General features: G+C 43.4%; 1 protein-coding gene across 8 annotated transcripts in view; it reads right to left on the bottom strand.

Annotated features, from left to right (window-relative positions):
- LOC139766060 (disks large homolog 4-like) overlaps positions 1-27,042 on the bottom strand; it is a 1,395,716-nt gene that overhangs the window by 1,156,108 nt on the left and 212,566 nt on the right. For all 8 annotated transcript variants that reach the window (XM_071694246.1, XM_071694262.1, XM_071694219.1 and 5 more), the window contains exon 2: positions 396-503. In XM_071694246.1, coding sequence (XP_071550347.1) covers positions 396-503 — 108 coding nt within the window. The remainder of the gene's footprint in view (positions 1-395; positions 504-27,042) is intronic.

Below are 27,042 nucleotides of genomic sequence, written 5' to 3'. Positions count from 1 at the left end.
GATGTGGGGGTCTAATTTAGTAGCCGTCTCCCGCGAGGGCCAATGACGACGACATGCAGCAGTGTTTGATGTGAGGGCCGCGCCTCCACCCTGGCAGACGTGAACGAGCTCGCGCAGGGAGCCTACCTGGGCAAGGAACCTACCTCTCTCTCCTCCGTCGTGGCTGACGAGGTCGTCGTTGGTAGTCCCATGTGTACATGAGGTCTAACACGACGGACGACCTGGGTCTACCTGGCCATATGGGGTCGTGGAACCTACTTAATCCAAGTCGTGGTTAGGGCGGGAGGAGAGTCGTTCTGCCTTGATGCTGAGCGGGTCGTGGTGGGACTTGCCTTCCGTGCGTCGTGGCCGAGGCCGTGCGAGTGGTCGTCGGGTCGTGGTTGGGTGGGACTTACCTTGGGAGCGTCGTGGTTGAGAGCGGTGCGCGGGACGCCGTCCAGGGTGGCGATATCCCGCATCTGCGCAGCGCTGACGGGAGGGGCGCTATCGTCGTACCGGGACTTCTGGGGGAGAGAAAGGTGAAGGTGAGCGCACCTGTCGTGGTGGTGACTGACCTACAGTCTACAGTCTGCCCTTGAAGGTTATTCGTACAGTATACAGCAACTGTAGTGGTGTGTACTGGAAGGTAATTATGTAGGCTATACAAGATACAGGGGAGGATGGAAGCAAGACCTGCATGGACACATAAAGGGTTGTATGCATAGATGACAGACATATATACATAACTGGTCTCCAGTCACTTATACATAGCTGATGTCTACAGTCATCCATACATTAATAATGATTCGAGACATCAGTTATGTACAGATGACCGTATACATGTTATGAGGTGGGTAATGGGGTGTGACGTCAAAAGGCATCTAAAATATATATAAAATCAGACAGAAAGACAACGTTAGGTACATGTGGTTTGCATATAGCTAGAGACTCGCTCTCTCTCTCTCTCATACACACACACACACACACACACACAGCTAGAATTGGCCCAACATGGAAGAAAGAAGAGTGAGAGATGATCTAATCACAATTCTTAAGTTTTTAAAACCTGACTGATAACGCAGACGGCGAACAATGCTTTGAAAGATGTGGGAATATTGCAACCTGAGGACATAACATGAAAGGAAACTGTCATAAAAGGATGCAGAGAAGTACTCTCGAAGGATAAGAGTAATAGATGGATAGAATGAACCTATGAGAACATAAGGGATACAGACAGTTTACATAAACTTAAGTTGTATGACAGCACAGTTGGTTCAGGAGATGGGACCCCACGAGTGTACAATTCCCTGCAATAATCAATTATCTTCCAGCCTTAATCGAGCCATCTTTCATCAAAGTTCCAAGCATCATCAGATCTTGTTATCTCTAATCTCTCACCAGTTAATAGCCTCTCAGTTATCCACAACTGCTCCCACTAATCACATGCCTAATGCGCTCAATCTAATACGTTCTGTTAAAAGGTCATTCGAGTTCAACATCGCAGGATTCGGACCAAACACCACAGTATCATCCTCATCTTAAACACACACACATCATATATATATATATATATATATATATATATATATATATATATATATATATAAAATGCTTAGTCGCTGTCTCCCGCGTTAGCGAGGTAGCGCAAGGAAACAGACGAAAGAATGGCCCAACCCACCCACATACACATGTATATACATAAACGCCCACACACGCACATATACGAACCTATACATTTCAACGTATACATACATATACATATATATATACAGACGTACACATCCACACTTGCTGCCTTCATCCATTCTCGTCGCCACCCCATCACCCATGAAATGGCACCCCCCTCCCCGCGCGCGAGGTAGCGCGGCAAAAGACAAAGGCCACATTCGTTCACGCTCAGTATCTAGCTGTCATGTGTAATGCATCCTAATCACAGCTCCCTTTCGACATCCAGGCCCCACAAAACTTTCCATGGTTTACCCCAGACGCTTCACATGCCATGGGCTAATCCATACATACTCGCCATTTCCCGCGTTATCGAGGTAGCTTTAAGAACAGAGGACTGAGCCTAATAGGGAAAATCCTCACTTGGCCCCCTCCCCCCCTTCTCTGTTCCTTCTTTTAGAAAAGGAAAAAACTGGAGGGAAGAATTTCCAGCCCCAGCCCCCTTCCCTTTTTAGTCTCCTTTTACAACACGTAGGGAATACGTGGGAAGTATTCTTCCCCCCCCCCATCCCCTTGTTAATATATATATATATATATATATATTATCCCTGGGGATAGGGGAGAAAAGGGGAGAAAGAATACTTCCCACGTATTCCCTGCGTGTCGTAGAAGGCGACTAAAAGGGGAGGGAGCGGGTGGCTGGAAATCCTCCCCTCTCGTTTTTTTTCAATATTCCAAAAGAAGGAACAGAGAAGGGGGCCGGGTGAGGATATTCCCTCAAAGGCCCAGTCCTATGTTCTTAACGCTACCTCGCTAATGCGGGAAATGGAGAATAGTACGAAAGAAAAGAGGGGAGGATTTCCAGCCCCCCGCTCCCTTCCCTTTTAGTCGCCTTCTACGACACGCAGGGAATACGTGGGAAGTATTCTTTCTCCCCTATCCCCAGGGAAATATATATATATATATATATATATATATATATATATATATATATATATATATAATTCCTAGGAGTCCACAGGGAAATGAAACTTGATAAGTTCCCAGGTGCATTTTCGTGTAATAATCAAATCATCAGGGGATATAGAAGATAGAATTGCAAGTCAGTTGGTATACAACGAAGAAACGTAGCTAAGACGCCATTTGACGTCCTAACTACGTCTCTTCGTTGCATATCAAATGACCTATATTTCTTTCTTGTATCTCACCTGATGATGTGATTATTGCACGCCAGTTGCACCTGGGAACTTAGCGTTTCCTTTCCTCATGGACTCATAGGAAAATACTTGATCACGAGCTCAAATGTGATCCTTTCCAATATATATATATATATATATATATATATATATATATATATATATATATATATATAATATATATATAATATATATATAATATATATATAATATATATATATATATATATATATATATATATATATATATATATATATATATATATATATATATATATATATAATCACTAATTAGAATACGCAAGTATGTGAAGTGAAACCTTAGTTGCAAATTACTTCTTTGTTGATACGTGACAGCGAATTAACGAGAGAAAATAAACAGCGTGAACTTTATCTTAATTTCTATAAACCCCAGAAAATATACGAACAATTAAATAATTTTGCTGAACATGGGAACTCGTACGGCAAACAAACTGTACGCATCACAGTGCTAGTGTGGACAATACTGCCCACACGTATGATAGTAATGTGTGCAAGTATGATACATCTGGGCCCAGCGTATCATATATTTCCCGTCAACTGCACACCACAAATTCTCCATCCCCCCCACCGAATGCATATTTTTCGGCAGGAATTCTAATACGGTGGAGAATATATATATTTTTTCTAAACAGAAAAAAATTCGTGCGCCTGGTGCGCGGTACTGAGAGAGAGAGAGAGAGAGAGAGAGAGAGAGAGAGAGAGAGAGAGAGAGAGAGAGAGAGAGAGAGCGTTCTACCTTTCAAAATCAAACGGGACTGGCGTTAACCCATTTCCACGCTCGTCACCACCACCAGACCTGTCATGCCATGACGGACGGATTAATAAAATGACACCCGCTCAACTGTTATCATTACAGTCGAACATAGTAAATAAAAATATCACACCTCACCAGTACCCTACATATACTCAAAATTTTTACAACATTCGGCAAAAATACAAATGAGAACTCCGCATCCAGGTCAGACCTCCATATCACGTCTATACACTGTTCAATACACCTCAACTTCCTTAATGTTAGTCACCTTAGGGAACCATCCACCTCTGTACCGCGTGTCACCTCAGCCCACAAGTCTGTTGGAGCTGTTCATCTCCCGAGTCTCTGTATACAGACGCGCCATGACAACCCCGAGGGAGGAACCCATGGTTAGGAGCCATGCCCCTGTCTGTACTACTGTTTGCTGAACGTCAGAGTCCAGGATCTGACCGACACAGACACAACAGCTTCACATGGTCTGTTTTTGGACAACAAAAAGCTGGCAAACTCCGATGTCGACGCTTATATACTAATGTGATGGTGGTAGTAGCCACGGGAACAGTAAGAAGAGCCGGTGGACTGTCAGCGTACAGGATGAGGAGCAACCGGTACCCAGCACAGACAAACGTGTGAGGCTGGTGTGTGTGTGTGTCGTTATCCGAGGCATTCACCTTCAGCCAGGAGAGGTCCAGACAGCACAAGGTCATGGTCAAAAGCTCCTCCACCACAGGGATATCACGAGACCTTAACTATCCAGTCCTTGAAAAGAAATGACTAACCTGACTTTGTAAACTATAAATTATTTCAAATGCTTCCTTAAAGAGACTAATGAGAAGCACTCGGTGAAAATAACGTAACCAATCAGAAAACCTCTATATCCTTGGTTTTGATATACAAGAAATTTACCCCTGATAAAATTGTCTAATTTTTCAACGTTATATAACAATGAGAGCTTTGTTAGCCGATGGGGATGAAAATATCCTATGCCCCCTAGAAGAATTAATTCTAATTGTGATCCGAGAATGTGAAATATAGGTAGTGCTAATAATATATATATATATATATATATATATATATATATATATATATATATATATATATATATATAACGTGTTAACTGCAACAGTAAGTGGGATTCTCCTTTGCAAATGTTCCAAAGGATGGATAAAAAGTCCAGGGCACCTGCTCACCACAGTTCACTAACTACGTATTATCTCGCTAGTCATGTCAACACTAATCTCACACGCAGGGTGTTAACCACAGAATAGGGGATATATATATATATATATATATATATATATATATATATATATATATATATATATATATATATATATATATATATATATCCAGGTCCCGGTTTACAGCATAATATCAGGCAGGCTTATAAGGCCATAAACATGACACTGCGAAGATATGTTAAACATTTGGAGGTTGTGATACAATGTATGGACAACTGTGCCACACCAACCATATCTGTATATAATGACAACCAAAACACCTCGTTATCAGTCGTATGTATAAAAAAAAATATACATAAACTAATTTCCAAAGTTACGTTCCAAAAATTAATCATTGCACAAATGTGTGGCATCAGTTTGTAAACGTTTAACTATTTGGTACACAGAGCACATCTTTGTATAATGACTCGAACGAAAATATTCATGACCGAAATTCTCTGAACACAACTTCTACATTTCAAATTTTATCCATATATATGGCAACGTTCATCCTAAATTCAGGAACATACACAGTAAAACTTACACACACACACACACACACACACACACACACAGACACACCTGGGCAAGTTATGTGGCGCGTCACCTGTATTTCTAAGAATTCTTCATCCTCGAGTGGTCTGCTTCTGTCTCTTGTTTCATCGACAAATCCTCACCAATCTCTGTTTTGACAGCGACTCCAAAGCCACTGTTGTAGGAGAGATTCCTAGTCTTTCGTCCGGCAATTGGCCTCCCTCTATTTATTATCTGCAGTTTCCCTTTTCTTGTCAACTGATTCCTCTCTCTCTCTCTCTCTCTGGCTCCGTTTTATTTACGATCCCCGTCTCCCTTCTCTTTATCAGTTCTTCCTCCTCCTCCTCCTCCTCCTTGCTTCCTCTGTAATTCCTTACTCTGTCTCTTTGTTCTGTCTTTTTGTTATTCCTCTCTGTGTCTCTGCTCCAACTCCACACTGTCTCTGTTCGTCCGCACTTCGTGTCTATGTCTCTTCTATCCTCTAACTAACCGCTATGTCTGTACTGTCAACGTGCGCATCTACTTGTCCCGTTTCGCTGACAACAGCCGATGCAAAGAAACTATAAATCCTCCCATTTTCTAACCTCTTCACAAATCTGTTCTTCCGTATCAGCCTTGGAAAAAAAAAACTGAATAAAAAATAAAACTTTATTTGCAAATTTTCTCCATTTTAATTGCAATTATGATGGCATTTGCGCCTCATTTCGGAGCCCTAGCGGCGGCAGGGAGGGTGCGCCCGGAGCAGTCGGGAGCGGTCGTTCGGAAACTCGAATGGCATTTCCATTCGAGGCTGTCTGTACTCGGGGACTTCCCTCCCTCCCTCCTCCTCCTCCCTCCTCGTCGCATTGAGGAGGCCCCAGCCACCTGCTGACTTTGACACCAGTCTCTCTCTCTCTCTCTCTCTCTCTCTCTCTCTCTCTCTCTCTCTCTCTCTCTCTCTCTCTCTCTCTTCCCTCAACCGCCTTTAAGAATAAACATTATCAACTTGAAAATAAAACACTTCTGATACAAACTAAAACCAATGGATAAACGAATCAAACATGAAGTAATAACGACGATTAATAAGGAAAGCTTGTGGTGAGCAGACCTTATTAAAAATAGAAGAGCTTGTAATCATTGAGGGCAGGCATGTCGGGGAAATTAATTGAAGGAGCCACAGCGGGAGGAGAGATATGAAACCGAGCGACAGCTGGAGGAGGAGGAGCGGCAGCTGTGCTGGCAGGAGCCCGACAGACTTGAGTGTGTTGAAGCTACGTGCAGTGACAAGGCTGCTACGAAAGACTTGGGTGTGTTGAAGCTACGTGTAGAGACAGAGCTGCTGGGAACGGTCGTGTGTGTGTTTAAGCTACGTGCTGTAAGCGACCGGTCAGCTGGGGACGGACTTGAGTGCATTATAAGTACGTGTGGTGATAGGGTTGCTGAGAAGGAATCCCTAAAACCCCCACCCCTTAAACACCTCTCCTGCAGCAGAAGCAGACTTTCCAGATGAGATCCCCATGCAGAACCAAAGATGCCGGAGACAGACAGATAGATAGATAGATAGATAGATATATATATATATATATATATATATATATATATAGATATATATATATATATATAGAGAGAGAGAGAGAGAGAGAGAGAGAGAGAGAGAGAGAGAGAGATTATCAAAGAATAACAAAGGGGAAGGAGTCGCTGTGGGTCTAGCTAAGACGAGGCTGGTATTTCGGATCGTTTATCCATTTTCGTTGAAATCTGAGAAAAAAAAAAGATGATTCAAATCTTAAATTTTCCTGCAGGAGTCTTCGACGAAGTACGAAAGAGTCCTACCTAGGCAAGGGGTAAACTCGAAGTTCTACTAACCTATGGATTCGAAATCGTGGCAGGTAAGTGGGTGGGGAGGTTGAGGTCCTACTAACCTCTGTACCAGAGGACGCGGTATGTAAAGGGGAAGGTCGAGGTTCGACTAACATAAAGGCCTCAGGACGTGGTAAGGCAAGGGTCGTCGCTCCACTAGCCGCCAGACCCGGCACGTGATGGGCAAGGGGTAGGGTCGAACTCCTCCTAAACAAAGTCCTGACGACATGGTAACTAAGGTGGAGGGTCGTCGTCGCTCCGAGCAGCCGAGGGACCTGGGGTCATGGGACGATCTTCCTGCCCCGCAGCAGGTGCATGATGAAGACCCCGGAGCTAAAGACAATATAGACCACAGAGCCTCATTAATCTTCATCACCGTCCACTGTCTTACAGAGCAATAACGCCTTTAATAATACGTTTTCCGTTGCGATGTTCGCGGCTCGACTGCCTTACCTGGCGTCAAAGAGACGTCAGGACATACGTGATCGTGTGGGTATACCACCAGTCCATGGTTTACAGACACAAACGAAAACCACAGTCTACTATCATGGACGGCTCTAGCGCTGCCCACAACCGGCACACGTGACATCGTTTGGACAACTCTGCTCTAGAAGGAAGATTTTAACCCTGGGTGTTAAACCAGGTCAACCAGGATAGTTTACAGATATCCACGTAGGCTGCACTTCAAAAAGGAGGGAAGCAAAACGGTTCTAAATAAGAGCGATCAACCAACATCACTATTAACAAGCTTAATAATCCTTTTGTTTTATCAAACAAAGACAAGCAGTGGAGAGACTCATACCTCTCATGTTGTACAAAGAATTTAATCAACCTGACCGTCAAATGCACTTCGTTAGTGTCGCTACCACTCGACAGTGTCAGGTACCATGTAAACCTTACATCACAGAGGAACTAATGTGAAGTGATGGTTTAGACCAGTGTCATGTTTTAGTGTTCAGGTGGGAAGATGATCTCTGGCAACGTGTCGAGTTGTCTAATCTTATTTCATTGCCTCAAACAAATGCGATGTTTTCGTAAAGAAAATTAGGATCCATTTCGGCTAGTACTACGTCAAAATATAACATTTTTCTCAGAGTTTTTCCTAGTACAAAATTATTGCATAACAAAAAAATACACTGGCATACACATAATACACAGCGACACATTAATATATATATATATATATATATATATATATATATATATATATATATATATATATATATATATAGGGAGCGGGTGGCTGGAAATCCTCCCCTCTTGTTTTTTTTTAATTTTCCAAAAGAAGGAACAGAGAACGAGGCCAGGTGAGGATATTCCCTCATAGGCCCAGTCCTCTGTTCTTAACGCTACCTTGCTAACGCGGGAAATGGTGAATAGTTTGAAAAAAAAAATATATCTATATATATATATATATTTATATATATATATATATATATATATATATATATATATATATATATATATATATATATATATCGACCCACGGTCAGTCCAGCGTCACCTTAATTACCTCGCCTTGACTGGGTGACAGGTGACGGCGTGTGACCCCTCACCAGACCTAATAATCCTGGGAAGAATGCGATTGGTGGCCCAACCTTCAGCTGCACCTGCAGTATTAACCCCCGACTCCCACCACACTCCACGTCGGTGGCAGCAGATCAAAAGCTGCCGCTGTAATTATAGACGACCTGACCCTTTCCAGAAGCAGCGCCGCTCTTACAGACTTGACCTCAAATCCACCAGCAAGGAGGAGAGTCAGAAGCTTGCGACATTCGGCATAGACGTCTGTAATTCCCTTGGTAATAGCTGCCCGACACAGAACCTGATCTCACCGCCTCTTAAAACACCCGGGGATCACCGCAGCGAGTCAGTCAGGCCGCTGACTCACCACGAGATAACACGCCTACCACCAACACAGCATCCCAGGACCCCTGCCAAGCCTGCATCGTGTTTATCAACCGGCCACAACATACCTCTCTTACTCTATTATAATCCTGCACCTTCAGTAGCTCAATGCCCTCTTACCTGACCTCGTGTACCCCGTCCAATAAAAGTGGTTGTTGTTTAATGTATTTTTTGCCCCTCTCAGGTTTTCTCACACCAAAAATCCATAAAGGACAGCTGCTATATATTCATTTATTTATTTATACTTTGTCGCTGTCTCCCGCGCCAGCGAGGTAGCGCAAGGAAACAGACGAAAGAAAGGCCGAACCCACACACAAACACATATAGATAGATGAACGCCCACACACATTTCAACAGATACAGACATATACATACAGAGACAAATACATATATACACATGTACATATCCATACTTGCTGCCTTCTCCATTCCCATCGCCAACCCGCCAAACATGAAAATGGCACCCCCCTTCCTCCCCCGCGCACGCGCGAGGTAGCGCTAGGAAAGAAAAAAAAGGCCACATTCGTTCACACTCAGTCTCTAGCTGTCATGTGTAATGCACCGAAACTACAGCTCCCTTTCCACATCCAGGCCCCACAAAACTTTCCATGGTTTTCCCCTGACGCTTCACATGCTCTGGTTCAATCCATTAACAGCACGTCGACCCGTATACCACAACGTTCCAATTCACTCTATTCCTTGCACGCTTTCACCCTCCTTTATGTTCACGCCCCGATCGCTCAAAATCTTTTTCACTCCATCCTTCCACCTCCAATTTTGTCTTCAACTTCTCGTTCCCTTCACCTCTGACACATATACCCTCTGTCATTTTGTCTTCACTCATTCTCTCCATGTGACCAAACCTTTTCAATACACCCCCTTCTGCTCTCTCAACCACACTCTTTATTACCAACCATCTCTATTACCCTTTCATTACTTACTCGATCAAACCATTTCATCACATATTGTCCTCAAACATCTCATTTCCAACACATCCACCCTCCTCAGCACATCCCTATCTATAGCCCACGCCTCACAAACATATAACATTGTCGGAATCACCATTCCTTCAAACATAACCATTTTTGTTCTCCGAGATAATGTTCTCGCCTTACACACATTCTTCAACGCTCCCAGAACCTTCGGCCCCTCCCCACCCTGTGACTCGTTTTCGCTTCCATGGTTCCATCCGCTGTCAAATCCACCCCAAGATATCTAAAACACTTAACTTCCTCCAGTTTTTTTTCCATTCAAACTTACCTCCCAATTAACTTGTCCCTAAACCCTATTGAACCTAACAACCTTGCTCTTATTCACATTTACTCTCAACTTTCTTTCACACACTTTACCAAACTCAGTCACCAACTTCTGCAGTTTCTCACCCGAATCAGCCACCAGCGCTGTATCATCAGCGAGCAACAACTGACTCACTTCCCAAGCCGTCTCATTCACAACAGACTGCATACTTGCCCTTCTCTCCAAAACTCTTGCATTCACCTCCCTAACAACCCCATCCATAAAGCAAATTAAAAAGCCACGGCGACATCACGCACCTCTGCCGGAAACCGATATTCACTGAGAACCAATCACTTTCCTCTCTTCCTACTCTTACACATGCCTCACATCCTTGATAAAAGCTTTTCACTGCTTCTAGCCACTTACCTTCCACACCATATACTCTTAATACATTCCACAAAGCATCCCTATCCACTCTATCATATGCTTTCTCCAGATTCATAAATGCTACATACAAATCCATCTGCTTGTCTAAGTATTTCAAAGCAAACACCTGATCCATACATCCTTTACCACTTCTGAAACCACACTGCAATTCCCCAATCTGATGCTCTGTACATGCCTTCACCCTCTCAATCAATACCCTCCCATATAATTTCCCAGGAATACTCAACAAACTTTTACCTCTGTAATCTGAACACTCATCCTTAAATCCACTGCCTTTATGCAATGGCACTATGCATGCATTCCGCCAATCCTCATGCACCTCCCCATGAACCATACATACAATATCCTTACCAACCAGTCAACAACAGTCAACAGTCACCCCCTTTTTCAATAAATTCCACTGCAATACCATCCAAACCCGCCTCCTTGCCGGCCTTCATCTTCGGCAAAGCTTTCACTACCTCTTCTCTGTTTACCACAACACTCTCCCTGATCCTCTCACTTCCCACACCACCTCGACCAAAACATCCTATTATCAAAAACATTCAATAAACCTTCAAAATACTCACTCCATCTCCTCATTTCACAACTACTTGTAATTACTTCCCCATTAGCTCTCTTCACCGATGTTCCCATTTGTTCTCTTGAGAAAAAAAGGAGAGATAGGTAGTATATATGAGGAAAGGAACCTGGATGTTTTGGGCCTGAACGAAAAGAAGCTTAAGGGTAAAGGTGAGAAGCGGTTTGGTAATGTCTTGGGCGTAAAGTCAGGGGTTGGTGAGAGGACAAGAGCAAAGGAAGGACTAGCACTACTCTTGAAGCAGGAGCTGTGGGAGTATGTGATAGAGTGTAAGAAAGTAAACTCTAGATTGATATGGGTAAAACTGAAAGTGGATGGAGAAAGATGGGTGATTATTGGTGCCTATGCACTTAGTCATGAGAAGAAAGTTCATGGGAGGAAAGTGTTTTGGGAGCAGCTGAGTGAATGCGTTAGAGGCTTTGATGCACGAGACCGGGTTATAGCGATTGGTGATTTGAATGCAAAGGTGATGTGGCAGTTGAGGTTATAATTGGTGTACAAGGGGTGTTCAGTGTTGTAAATGGAAATGGTGAAGAGCTTGTACATTTGTGTGCCGAAATAGGACTGGTGATTTGGAATACCTGGTATAAAACGAGATATACATAAGTATACGTATGTACGTAAGAGAAATGGCCAGAGAGCATTATTGGATTACGTGTTAATTGATAGGCGCAGGAAAGAGACTTTTGGATGTTAAGGTGCTGAGAGGCAACTGGAGGGATGTCTAATCATAATCTAATGGAGGCGAAGGTGAAGATTTGTAGAGGTTTTCAGAAAAGAAGAGAGAACGTTGGGGTGAAGAGAAAGGTGAGAGTAAGTGAGCTTCGAAAGGAGACTTGTGTGAGGAAGTACCAGGAGAGATTGAGTGCAGAATGGAAAAAGGTGAGAGCAAAGGACGTAAGGGGAGTGGGGGAGGAATGGGATGTATTTAGGGAAGCGGTGGTGGCTTGCGCAAAATATGCCTGTGGCATGAGAAAGGTGGAAGGTGGGCAGATTAGAAATGGAAGAAAGGTGGAAGGTGGGCAGATTAGAAAAGGAAGCAAGTGGTGGGATGAAGAAGCATGATTGTTAGCGAAAGAGAAGAGAGAGGAGTTTGGACGATTTTTGCAGGGAAGCAGTGCGAATGACTGATAAATGTATAAAAGAAAGAGGCAGGAGGTCAAGAGAAAGGTGCAAGAGATAAAAAAAGAGGGCAAATGAGAGTTGGGGTGAGAGTATCATTAAATTTTGGGGAGAATTATAAATATGTTTTGGAAGGATGTAAATAGATTGCGTAAGACGAGAGCCTCTCTCTCTCTCTCTCTCTCTCTCTCTCTCTCTCTCTCTCTCTCTCTCTCTCTCTCTCTCTCTCTCTCTCTCTATTTATATATATATATATATATATATATATATATATATATATATATAAAGGGTGTGTACATGCGTATATATGTATACGTCTGTGTATGTATATGGGCGTTTATGTATATATAAATGTGCACGAGTGGATGGGCCATTCTTCATATGTGTCCTGACGCTATCTCGCTCATGCGGGTAACAGCGACTATACATATATATATATATATATATATATATATATATATATATATATAGATATAGATACTTGCTTGCCTTCATTCATACTCGGTGCCACCTCGAGGTAGCGACAGAAACAGAAAGTCTACCTCCGCTCACACTCATTCTCTATAGCTGTCATGCGTAATGCACTGCATGTATGTATGGAACCATAAAAGATGTACTTTTAGGAATACGGACACATTTTATACAGAAGTACAAAAAGAGTGTTTGGTGGAGACCTATTCACCTATTTCAGCATATGGAAGGCAGTACTATAAAACGTGCATACTGATAGTATAACAATACTATCAGTATGACTATCAAAGCAAAAGTAAGCCAAGGCATCAAAAAATTGGAAGGGTTTATGTTGCTAAATGCTAGTCACTTCAGGAAGTTTACATTGGTCAAACAGGAAAAACAAAACCTGAAAGATTTTATAGGCTGAGGCAGTCAGAAGGCAGACGTATCCACAGTAATGCTGTTGGCAAAAGTTCCCACGAAAATGATCATAACTGTGGAACAACTCGGCCATATTGTTCCCTTCATCGGTTAATGCCATTCATAATGTTAGTGAACATGTCTTAATGGCTAATATTGATAATTTAAACCTGTCCCCCACGTAACTTTTACGCACAACCCGTCATCAACCAGATCATTATGAATAAACTATCAGGACAGTATAGCAGAGCAGAATAGTTGAACACACGTCTACCTACCCAGGTCAGCCACCTCACCCAACCCTTCCTGACCACACCCGGCACCCCACTCACTACTGCCTGTAATGGTGTCGAGAGTTAAAACTTTGTGAACTGAACACACCTGACGAGGCGCATTACTTTCCTGAAAACTGTAGTTCATTTTGAAACTTCGGTAAACCGTTAGAACTATTGCTGAGGTGCAATTAGCCCTACAGCATGTCAAAACATCACGAACGAGGGTGATCGTCATATATATATATATATATATATATATATATATATATATATATATATATATATATATATATATATATATCATACATAATCGCTTTTTCCCGCGTCAGCGAGGTAGCGCCTGGAAACAGACGGAGAGTGGCCCATCCACTCATATACACATATATATACATAAACGCAAACATATGCACATATACATACACCTAAGCAGACATTACATACATGAACATGTACATATTCATACTTCCTTGCCTTCATCCACTCCAGCGATACCCCGTCCCACAGGAAAACAGCATTGCTATCCCCTGCTTCAGCGAGGGAGCGCCAGGAATACAGACAAAAAGGCCACATTAGTTCACACACAGCCTCTAGCTGTCATGTGTAATGCACCGAAACCACAGCTCCCTATCCACATCCAGGCCCCACAGATCTTTCCATGGCTTACCCAAGACGCTTCACATGCCCTGGTTCACTCCAATGGCAGCACGTAGACCCTGGTATACCACATTGTTGCAAATCACTGTATACCTTACACGCGAGAAACGACGATCAAATATATTAATAATAGTAATATTAAGTTCATGCTGCTGCACTGTGACGCATGGCCGACTAAAACGTCCCACGTGATCAAGCGACACTATAGCTGATCTTGGCTGTCGTCCCCCATCAGCCATCCACAACCCTGAGTCAGGAGATAATTAATGGAGTATTATGCCTACATGGAGGCACGCGTCGGCCCGTCCTGTCTCACGCTAGGCCGCCACCGACCTGGGAGAGGCATCACCGGTACTCCCCGCCCGCCTGGGTACCGAGTCAGTGAAGGTTAACCCATTGGGCCAACTCTTCAGTGGATGTCAAGTTTCAATCCTTTTTGGCCAAGACTGCTGTCTTTCCTTTCTGCCTCACCCACATGTGGGCTGCTAGCACATAGTCCACAACCATACAATCTCTCCATCTCTCATTATACAACACTACTTACACAACTCGTTCGTTATCCGTCACCCTAAATTTTTTAGCGGAGAGCGATACGTCGCAAAGTACGTGTAAATGCCAACTAAATGGCGAGACATACGTATCATTATTAGACAACTCCAAGAACCTTTATTCAGGGGCTCCTGCTGCATTTAAGGCTACGCTACAATCAGTAGCAGGGAAAGGAAGGAAGCCTCCCTAAAAGCGACCCCCCTCGCTGTGTAACCAAAAGCAGGCGGAGTGCGGCAACATCTTCACAGTATGTATATATTTAAAGGGGAAAAGAGCCGTGTAGAGACAATGGTCGGTGCCAGACCTGTGGCCTGGTGAATCTTTAACAATAATGCATTATACTATACAGTTGTTTACCCTGGCCGGCTGGCTGGCTGGCTCCACTGAATGACTACTATTTATACATCCATACTCCATACGCTATTTTCTAACTATCAAAGTGTCCCACTGCAAGCACTCAAGTTAGAGCTAACTTAGTTTTCTTTTCTATACATCTTAATGAATAAATCTATTAAGAATAAATCTATGAGAATATGAAAAAGAATCTTTACGGCACATCATGAACAACAAATATCTCCGTCTTCAGATCACACACCAGCAACCACGACGCACGGTAGGCGCGAACCCGACCGATTTGCCGACGACGTAATGTATGCAAACTCGAATTCTGGGACGTTATTCATACTGGGCGAAAATATACCTTGACTGCGGTCAACCACGACGACGCAAACTCACCAGGCCAGAGCCTCAATAACTGTGGTGGGGTGGTGTGTACATCCTAGTGGGCACAAGGTACGTCAATGTCAGGGTCTGCAACGTATTTAAAATAGACTTGCTTACGTCATTCATTATCTAGTTATGGGGCTGTCACTCACTCACACACACACACGGGCCTCTGAGGGGCAGTGAGTGGTGAGCGTTGCTGACCATGACTCAATATGGGCTACCCCGACGTCGAGCCCACGGGGGTTCGAATCCTTGGCCTACTGCTAAGCGTTCATTCTTAATCTCGGAGCTGGTCGATATGTGGGTGGCTTGACTTAGGCTAGTGTGTGTGTGTGTGTGTGTGTGTGTGTGTGTGTGTACACACGCAGATGAAATGATGGAACAAACTCGAAAATTAGAAACAACTGTTATGTTTAACAGCAGGAAGCATCATAGACTACTAGTTAATACTGACCATAAGGTAACACACTCCCTACTCATCATTGCGCTCTTAATTTGCATATGGAAACTTGAGGATGTCTGTGCACTTCACTAGTTACCTGGGTCGGGTCTTCGTACTTGGTCGCTAGTCAATGATTTTGTGGTAAATTTCTCTGCTAGGTTAGCGTTACACCACATCTTACAAAGATGTCGTACCTTGGCTGACACTTTTCACTGGTTCTACTTATTTCTCCAGTCAGTTGTATTCACTGATATCATTCTTTGCACATACAGCCAATTTGTGTGACGCTTCATCTTAGTTACGGCATTATCACAGAGCCACTGTCAAGATACGGTGCATGACAGTGTTACAACACACTACAAGTGAATGTTACGACACTTTACGGGTCAATGTTGAGTGTGTCTAATTCATGCGAGATTCAAGTGTTTCATACGTCATAAAATGCGTCGGACGCAAGTAACATCGCTTACGCACGGCGCGATCAACACACAAGGACACGTCTCTACACAAGTACAAGCGTCCTGTCTCCCAATACTGCAGTGCTAACTCCTTCAGTACGGCGGTAAGACCCTTGGGTATAATGACCCTGGCCTCTGGCCTCTTTACGTTCAGGTCAGAGGCCAAGCTATCATACCATGGCGTACAAGGGGAAAAAAAAAAAAGATTAGGAAGAGTCCAGACGACGGATGTAAGAGAAGGGATGAGGAAAAACGTTAGATTTAACAAACACCCTCAAGACGATTCATAGATATATCGAACCCAAGACCACATCTCCCTCCTCGGACAATGACCCGGATATTGCAGCGCAATATAACACAATCAGAAGACAAATGAAATCTTATCAAAATACCATGAGAGAATACGAAGTGAGTATTGCAAAAGATACACAAAGATCTGAAAAGGTTTAACACGTGTATCAATAATAAAAAAACGTATAAGCAGTGGAAGAAAACCCTTCGTAAACTAGGATGGGAAACCCATTGTGGACGATAAAAGCAGAGCAACAACCCTGAACCAGTCTTCCACTTCGGTTTTTACGCCAGAAAGTAACGACACGAACTTTGAGACAGTAATGAATACCAACCACACGATATAAGAATTCACCGTCACACTTAGAGAAGTACTCACACATAGAGCTAAGATGATGACTAATAAAAGCCCAGGGCTGAACGTTTCTATGCACGAGCGATTACAAACGTCAAACATGAAATTCCAAACCGTTAACCAAGAGTTTCAATAAATCGCTCCATGAAGAAATAGTCCCACAGGACTGGAGACTGGCGGACGTCAATCCTATATGTAATATGGGAAGCCCCAAACTGCTCGGTAATTACCGTCCTATTAGCCTCACATCAATTATATGTAAACTTCTGAAGTCGATGAGTCGAGATAAAATCATAGCCTATCTGGAACACCACAACCTGATCAATAATAGATGGCATGGTTTTAAAAAGACACACATCATTCCTTACAAACCTCCTTGAATTCTATCATATATTATTCAATGCCCACGACAAGACAAAAACAATAGATGTAATATTACTGGACATCCAAAAAGCATTCGACAAAGTCCCCCACGTTAAACTGATGCACAAAGTCCGGGCCTTGGGGGATTACCGGTTGCATAGGAAATTGGATAGAAACCTGGTTACGTGATGGGAGACAGAGTCTTAATGAAAGGGGGATTATCACAGTGGTCACCCGTCAGTGGAGTACTCCAGGGATCCGTACTTGAGCCTATACTTTTCATCATTTATATTAACGATATTGACGTAGGGCTAAATAACTTAGATTCCAAATTAAATGAAGTTAGGCTAAGATTATAAGAATTCCTAAACAAAATCGTCGAATGGTCTAGTAGATGGTAAATGCCATATAACGTCTATAAATGTCAGCTTTTTAAGCGTTACGGCCAGCCCACCTCGATTGGACTATGGGTCTACGTGGTCTGTGTATCTCTGTATGCAACTCCTCGTAGTGTTAAGGCCAGACCACCTCGCTCGGAACTTGGGTCTGTGTGTCTGTGTAACACCACGGTGGAACACTACAGGAATCCTCCACCTACTGAACCTACGGCCGTCTACAGGGTTTCCCTAGCGTTCTAGATACGAGGCAGGTGGTACACCACCACTGACATATACACACCTCCACCACAGGAGATACAGGCGAGGGTAACTATGTGTGACAGACATACGACACGAGAGGTCATGGGCCAGAGACATAACACCAGAGGTCATGTGCCCTAATGACATATGGTTTTTCCTCCCAGTAACTCAGGTCATCCAAGGTCAAGACGGAGTTGGAAACATCCAACTACATAAATAATAACTTTTGATACTTTAAAGAGGAGTTGGTCGGTTGTACTCATGGAGAACTGGTCGGCTAAACCCAAAGAGAACTGGTCGGATGTACTGAAGGCGAGCAGTGGGGTACACTTAAAAGGAACTGGTCGAATGTACTGAAGGAAAACTGGTCTGATGTACTCAGAGAAAATGGTGGCTTTACTGATTGATAGCTGGTTCGTAGCATTTAAGAATAACTGACCAGCCCCATTCCAGAATAACTGGTCGGGTGGACTCTAGGAAAACTAACTGGTTGTACTCAATGAGAACCGGTTGGTTTTACTCAAGAAATGGTCAGGTGTACTTAAGAAGAGGAGGTTGGGTGTGCTCAAGGGCAAACGAGTTGTATACACTCAAAGAGATCTGGTCGGATTCATTCAGGGAAAACTGGTCGACTATGTTCAAGGCGAAAAGGTCGGTTGAACTTAAGGAAAACATGCAGGTGCACACGATAAAAATAGACGGTCGTCTTGCGTGATAATAAAATGAAATGTGTTGTGTGATCTTTTTACCGAGAAGAGGACATAAAATTCCAGCAGAGGCGAAAAACTGGTAACAACAGTCGGTAAAAGTAGCAAGTCCAGGAAACATATGGTGAAGTTGAGGGATACCACGTGGAGGTTGTGTGAGGCGTAGTGAAGGTTGCGAGATGCACTGTATAGGATGCAGAGAGTGGGAGTTGGAGGATGCAGAGAGTGGGAGTTAGCGTACGAAGTGGATGTTAGAAAATACAAAAGTGCAAATAGAAAAATACAAAGTGGGAGTTATGCAGTACACTAAAAAAGCAGAAGTTTACGAAGAACATATTCTAGAGCAGAAAGTGGAGGTTGTGGGACACAAAGTAGAAGGTAGATAATTGTAGCAGGGGATGACAGAAATACACATGGACATCCAGGGGACCTGCAGTGGAAACAGTAAACTATAAAATAAACTTTCGAACGTTCAAAGAGCAAGCTAGGCTGTAGACCGTAGATGCATGAAAAATACAACAGTTGGCAACTCAAGTAATGGCCGTTTATATAACTATTTCTCTCCCTGCACCTCGAAGCTTTGGAACTCTCTACCCTCTCATGTGTTTCCCATTTACTATGACCTGACACACTTCACATAACGGATTTTTCACCTCCAAAATTCGTAAATACTTTCCCTTATCTCTTCCTTTTACCTTTCATTAACCCCTTTATATATCAATTAAGGCCCGGCCGTGATGTGGACTTTTAATCGTGACAAGCCTACAACGTAATGAAAAAAAAAATAAATATAAAAACAGAAGGTAAGACAAGGTTGACAGATCAGGCTGAAGCGAAAAGTAGAAACCTTGGGAGAAAGGCGTTGAGTGGACACGAATAAGTATTAAGTGGATAACGCAGAGAACGAGCAGAAGATGGAAGGTATGATAAAGTGGGCACATAACAGCACACAGTGGAAGATGTTAGGCATGAGGACTGACTATATGAAAATGGAAGATATGAAGTGGATATCCTTCAGCAAAGAGCGGATGATGGAAGGCATTTAGAGAACATCGCAGAACAAAGAGTGGACGAATGAAATGGACACCTTACAGAGAAAATAAAGTAACCAGACGGAAGTTACGAAGTGGCAGGGTGGATAATCGAAGGGATGAAGTGGACAACTTGCAGCCAAGTGTGGAGGACTTCAGACCAATAAAACAAAAGCACCACATAATGAGACTGAGGATTCAAAACAGAGGCCTTCAAGGCAAAAATGACAAGCCTTCTAAACAAAAGAAAATCTCTATAAATAAAGAAAACGATAGTTGCTACCTACAGAAAACAGTGTTAAATACTGGCAACACTAACACATATCACATGTGACGATGATATTATATATATATATATATATATATATATATATATATATATATATATATATATATATATACATATATTTATTGCTGAGAGGTCATTGGCCCCATTTTTTCTACTCTGAACTACCAGGGCGTCACACTGGGAGAGCCGTATATAACTCTTCCCCCTTTCACTGTGCCTCGCCCTCCTCCCCCAACACACACACACGCACACCAAAGGTGGCGCGGGACACAGAGGGGTGAAGGATACGAAGAGGAAGCAGCTCCTGATATAATGAAAAGAATACGAAGCTCAATAATAAGAAAACAGACAAGAGAGAGAAGTAGAGAATGGGGGAAGAGAGAGCAAGGGGGAGTAAAGCAGATTTTGAAAGCAATGTTGAAAGAACTCCGCAATGACTTGCACAGTGCACTGACCCAAGGAAGATACAAGATAAAATCCAGATTATGAGCAAAACAAGTATAACTGCCTCTGAATCCACAACTAGAGAGAGAGAGAGAGAGAGAGAGAGAGAGAGAGAGAGAGAAGCGTTAGGCCCTCGTTACTTCTGTAGTAACTTCATATACTTCTCTCCCCCCTACCTCCTACACTTCAGTAACGCCGGCCAGATCCAACCCAACACAGCAAGAGACCTTCCCTCCCTCCCTCCCTCCCAACATACTCTCAGTAGCCACCTTCAATACCCGTGGGGTGGCGACGGAGGCAAACGCTTAGAAAAAGTGAGGAAAGAAAAATAACAACCCATCCTTGATGGCTGCCTCCAGCGATTCAAAGAAGGAAGACCCACAGGTGGCGGATATGTAAAGGGACAGTAGTGGCTATTTTTTGCGACATTTGCAGGTAGTAGAGGAGTTGGGATCTGTAGGAGGAGAGAGAAAGTGTGGGACTGTGTTTAAATTTTTCAGCACGACGGTGCGACTCTTGAGAACGACGTGGACGACCCCTGAACACGACGTTACGTTCCTTGAGAACGACAGGGCGACTCTGAACACCCCTGAGCACGAACGAATGACCTATGGATAGAACGACTTGGCCTCTGAATGCCGTAACTTGTATGCTGGGTCATGCGAGGCGTAGTGGCGACACCAGTGGAGTCATGGCCACATATTAACCACGCTGCGTTACCTCACGTAGTGGCGACTCCAGTGGAGTCATGGCCACATAACCACGCTGCGTTACCTCACGTAGTGGCGACTCCAGTGGAGTCATGGCCATATATTAACCACGCTGCGTTACCTCACGTAGTGGCGACTCCAGTGGAGTCATGGCCACATAACCACGCTGCGTTACCTGACGTAGTGGCGACTCCAGTGGAGTCATGGCCACATATTAACCACGCTGCGTTACCTCACGTAGTGGCGACTCCAGTGGAGCCATGGCCATATATTAACCACGCTGCGTTACCTCACGTAGTGGTGACACCAGTGGAGTCATGGCCATATATTAACCACGCTGCGTTACCTCACGTAGCGGTGACACCAGTGGAGTCATGGCCATATATTAACCACGCTGCGTTACCTCACGTAGCGGTGACACCAGTGGAGTCATGGCCATATATTAACCACGCTGCGTTACCTCACGTATGCCCCAAACCATGACCAACTTGGGTCAAAGAAAAGCACAGATAAGGTTATCCTTGACATCGAACTCAGATGGGGCGATGATTAATCAAAAAATGCGAAAAGACGGAAAAGTGCACCTGAGGGATGGAGATAGAGAAATCTGATATAAACTACAGAAAATATTAGTGGGAAGAAAGGATTCAAGGCTTAAGGATGTAAGGTTGACATTTATGGTGTAGTAACAAATGGCGATCGCGGAAAAGGGATGGGATGTTTGATTAGATCGTGATTCTAACGTTATGATCCTTTTTATCTATCTGTTTATCTAGGTGAATGAAGTGTGTGTGTGTGTGTGTGTGTGTGTGTGTGTGTGTGTGTGTGTGCGCGCGCGCGCACGCTATTCTTTGTAAAAATTGAGGATGAAGATAGTGATTGGTTTAAGACAATGTACATAATGCAAGAAAAGTATCTTCCTGAATGAGTTCGATGAATTTCGAAATGATTAATACTATTCATAATGTCTTGGGGGAGGGTTGGTTAAGCTTAAATATGAGACAAACTTTCAAATAATTCTGGTATCCCTTCCATGTCATTTCCATCGAAATAAGAAATTAATATGATCTCTTAAGGCAAATAACAGAGCATATCGGAACCAATGAACCAATCTACATACTACAATATCGTGACAGCAAAGCGAACCAATGTAAGGCCAGAACAATGGGCATTTCTCAAAATCCGTCGCCCGTGGCGTCATACTGTTTAACAAGTGGGGGGAAAACCTCTATCAACCCTGTGTCCACTGCCAATATTACAGAGTATTTTTCTTTTTATGTTTTGGTTTTCTTATAGAAGTCCGTAACTCGAGAAATTTTGGGAAAAAATGTACGATGTAAAATGTTATTTTAGCATATATTTTTTTCAAGAAGTTATTTATACAATGGATTAGGAAATTGTTCCTCTATTTCTCTCTTTTGGAAACTGTTCGAGCGTTTGTCGTTCACCTCTTGCAGTGAACAGATGAACATCGCGTGCTGGACTAACAGGCGTTTCACCTGCCCGTCATCCAAGATTTTTAAGTACACTTTAATTGGAGCAAGTTTTTGCCCTAAGGGAATTCGGTTACTGTGAAACCGTGCCATTTAGTACCGAATGCGCACACCGTTTCCTACCTGCCCCTCCGCAACACGCACTTCACAGGTTGCCGCGTGTAAATAGTCGTCAGGCTACAATAATAATAAATACTTCTAAACCATATGAATTCTACGGGTACTTAAAACAAATGGGCCCTTCGCTCAGCAGACACACACATACATATATATATACGTGTAAAACGTAGCTCAAAAGAGGTTGTATTGGCAAGAACGACATCTTTTCATGCGTTTTTTTTTTTTTTTTGTCAGTCGGCAGGTACCTGGAGTAATGCCAGGCGAGTGCGTGTGCCGTTTAAACCAGCCGGATTCAGGCTGTGCGGTCGAACACAGACGCATTCATTCTGGTAAGTGCCCCATCGCTTTTCTAGAGTATCTCCGTTTTCTTTTGTGGACGACGGAGCGAGGTTCGGGTTGCAGGGACAAGCGAAAAACTAAGAATGGCGCACGACGGCGACCACAGGGATTACCACCCAGCACAAGAGGGTCTCTGAAGACCACAAGTACGCACACAGGTTCCCGATGATGAACGACGGACCTCTGACAAACGAGGCGGATCCCCTTGAACCATACTACCCGACGGACAAGAGTTGTAAGAGGTCTTCCTCGGCTGAATGGTACGAGCTAGATCTACGTGAAGTCAGCGATTACAAAACTAACGTCTTTTCGCCAGCGACCATGAATACGGAGGTCACTAACGTCTTTTCCCCAGCGAACATGAATATGGAGGTCACATAATATACTGGGTAGAACGCAAAGTGAACCAACTGAACGAGACTGTACAAAGCAAGGCGGCGTTTCCAGCCCGCTTTATTTTTCTCTTAAATCTTTGATTTCCTTAAGCAATGCTTGATAGGAATAACAGCTGTTCCTGTATGTATGTATGCTATGACAAAGGACACATCCATTGTGTGGCTGTCATGTGTAATGCACCGTAACCGCATCTCCCTACCCACATCCAGGCCCCACACAAGTTTCCATGGTTTACTCCGGACGCTTGACATGTCCTGGTTAAATCCGATGACAGCACGTCGACCGGGGTAGACAATGGAAAGCTCTGTGGTGCCCAGTTGTGGACAGGGAGCTGTAGTTTCGGTGCATTACATATGACAGCTACAGTAGATGTGAGAGGATACGGCCTTTCTTCCTCACTTCTTGGCGCTACTTCCCTAACGCGGGTTACAGCGATCAAATAAAAAACAAACTAATAACTCAATCAACGCTCAAGATAACTCCTGGAAATGGAGCGTTCAGCAGAACACCCCTCTACCACTTCATAAATGAAGATGCGTTCGTTTTTTTTTTTATCTGCGTCATTTAGTGTTGTATAAGGCTACATACATTAACAGACTATTACGATAAATTTACAAAATAATATCAAATAAATATTGTGTTATGAATGATAGTCGTGTGAAGCGGCGATTATTGTGGAACGAGCAAGAGGCAGTGTTTAGGTGAGGGGGGGTGGATGGGAGGCAATGGATATCGTACGGCTCAGCGCTGCATGAAGCTAACCCAGCTATGTATCACTGAAGTTATGATTCTGGCGGTGATAATGATGCACTGAAGCTGTGATTCTAGTGGTGATAAGAGAGGTGATGGTGATGATGGGGGTGGTGATGGGGACTGCGGTAAGCGGAAAGGTAGTGATGACTCTATAGGTTTTGGCAACACTGGCCCCCAGCTCTGCCAGACGCAAGTGAACGACTAATGTCAACCCACAAAATTGTGTAAATATAAATAAGCAACAATGTATCAACTTCAGCATTACGTTACATAACTTCACATATGGAGTGAGAAAGCAGAATGGTGGGGTAACATGCAGTGGGCGTGTTGCCAAACGGTCACAACAACAGCTGACTATCAATCCCCCACCACCACACCGGTCCACTTAGCCTAGTCTCGCTTACCCTACCTTCCATTTCTTCCAACAAACTGCTCCTGTTAACTTCCACTTCGTCATGGCTGAAGCTTTTATCCTGTCTGCATCAATAGCGGTTCTAATCGTCCACGCAGACAATCATCGACATGACGGCTCTCCACCTTCCAACCGTCTCAACACTCGTACTTTCACGATCAAGGAGAAGGTTTTCGTAGGCACTTCGGATTTTCTAGCATCACTAGAACTAGCAGGTCGTCTTCCAGGAGTGATGGGTGGCAAATAGTTACAATAACATCGAAAAACCAGCGAGTTAGCAAGAAAGCGTTCACAACGTAAGCAGGACAAAATTTGACTTTACTAACAGAAATCACTCGGCGCTGATTGGATACGAGGGTATGTACGTATGGCGCTCTGATTGGCTACCGGAGTATAAACGAAAAGCTGCTCTTAGCGTGTTGATAGTGTTCGGACTCGTGACTTTTGACTTCTTTTATGGATTTTCATTTTTATTTCTCGTAAAACCAGAGCTGCAAGACGCAGGCAAAAGCTCTAAAGGGAAGTGCTAACCTGAGTGTAATATATACATATCAAGTATTGAACAAACCAACCCACCTTGCATGGTAAAAATAAATGCACATCAATCGATATGATCGGATATCTAAGCTTTTCCTTTTACAACTCGACTATGAATTCACTAAAACATCATCGCCTTCTCATGTGACAGTAAGGTATTTAATACACACAATTCCCGACATTTTACTGCAGTAAGACAAACCATAAATGAAAGAAAAATGACAAAAGAATTTAATTCAAATGATCTAACAGTACAGCAAGAGTGGGGTAATCCCCTTATACCAAGCTCGCTGATGATTCAACCGTCCAGTCCAAGACTGTTCTCTACAGCAATATCCCACGTCCTGTTGTGACCCATCCACGACCCCCTTACGACACCCCAGCTCATGCAATGACCTTCCATGACACCCCAAGGCCCTGTAATGATACCCCCCTCCCTTCCCTCCCCCGATCCTGTAATAAGTCCCTTAATAGCGCCCCAGGTCATTTAGTGACCTTCCATGACACCCCCACATCCTGATCTGATCCTCCATGATACCCCCAGATACTGTAGTGATCCCCCAGGTCTTGTAATGACCCTCCATGACACCTCCAAGCCCCCCACAGCTCCAGTAGTGACCCCCCACGACAGTAACTCCTGCAATGACCCCTCCATGACCAGCTCCGCCCCCTAACCTCCTCCGATCCTTGGTAATTCTCCCTACGACACTCCAGTTCCAGTAGCGGCTCCCTACGACACCCTAGGTCCTAGAATAACGACTCCATACAACACTCCATGTAGTGTCTTTCTACGACATTCCAGGTTCTCTAGCGACTCCTTGCGACATCCCAGATCCTCTAAACGACTCCTTACGACACCTCAGCTCCTGTGGCCTTTCCCTACACAGCGCCCCGAGACAGACGGTGCACGTTAAGACATGCCCTCAGGCTCTGGGTAGAAAAATGACTTGTAATTAAAGTGTCCTTTTGAGTTCACACAGCAAGAAGAGAAAGGCACTTCAATAATGTGAGAATCTCTCGTTACTTGAAAAGTCTATGTTTGACAAATAGAACCACATCAAAGTTCGGTTTACGTGTTATCTACACAGCGAATAATTAACGTATGAGTACCACTTCTGTCCAACCTCAAAGCAAATTAATATCTTAATGAACCCAAATTATCAGAGATGAATTATTACTATTGAGGCAAAGAACACAACCATATCGCCACACCAAGTTGCAAATTTTCATAAGAATAAAATCATGTCCACAAAATCAGTACAGTATTATAACACCCATACGTTAGTTATTTTCGTAAAAACAGTCGGGAAATCATATTTCTGACGAATCTGATAAATCAACCAATGATTGCTACAATGTAGCTTCAATATCTAACATGATTCAACTACATATAAGATGTCCCTTCCAGTCATTACAGAAAATACTCTTAATTACTGGATTACAAAAACTAATATTTCAAGATACTTTAATGATATCTGTCCCGAGTGAATAAATAAAACGACTGCTACCATATACGATTCACTGGACCATAGTTAATTAAAGACATCTTGATTTTAACCACAAATGTAGAGGAAGAGGACGAGATATTCTTGTGGTTCATTAATAAAGCTTGGATCATCATCATCCTATGTGGAATAAGTGTACCTGGACTACATCGAGACGTAAC

This window comes from Panulirus ornatus, chromosome 4, assembly GCF_036320965.1.
Source record: "Panulirus ornatus isolate Po-2019 chromosome 4, ASM3632096v1, whole genome shotgun sequence".
Classification (NCBI taxonomy): Eukaryota; Metazoa; Arthropoda; class Malacostraca; order Decapoda; family Palinuridae; genus Panulirus; species Panulirus ornatus.
The sequence above is the reverse complement of the archived record's forward strand: the minus strand, read 5'-3'. Positions and strand labels throughout refer to the sequence as shown.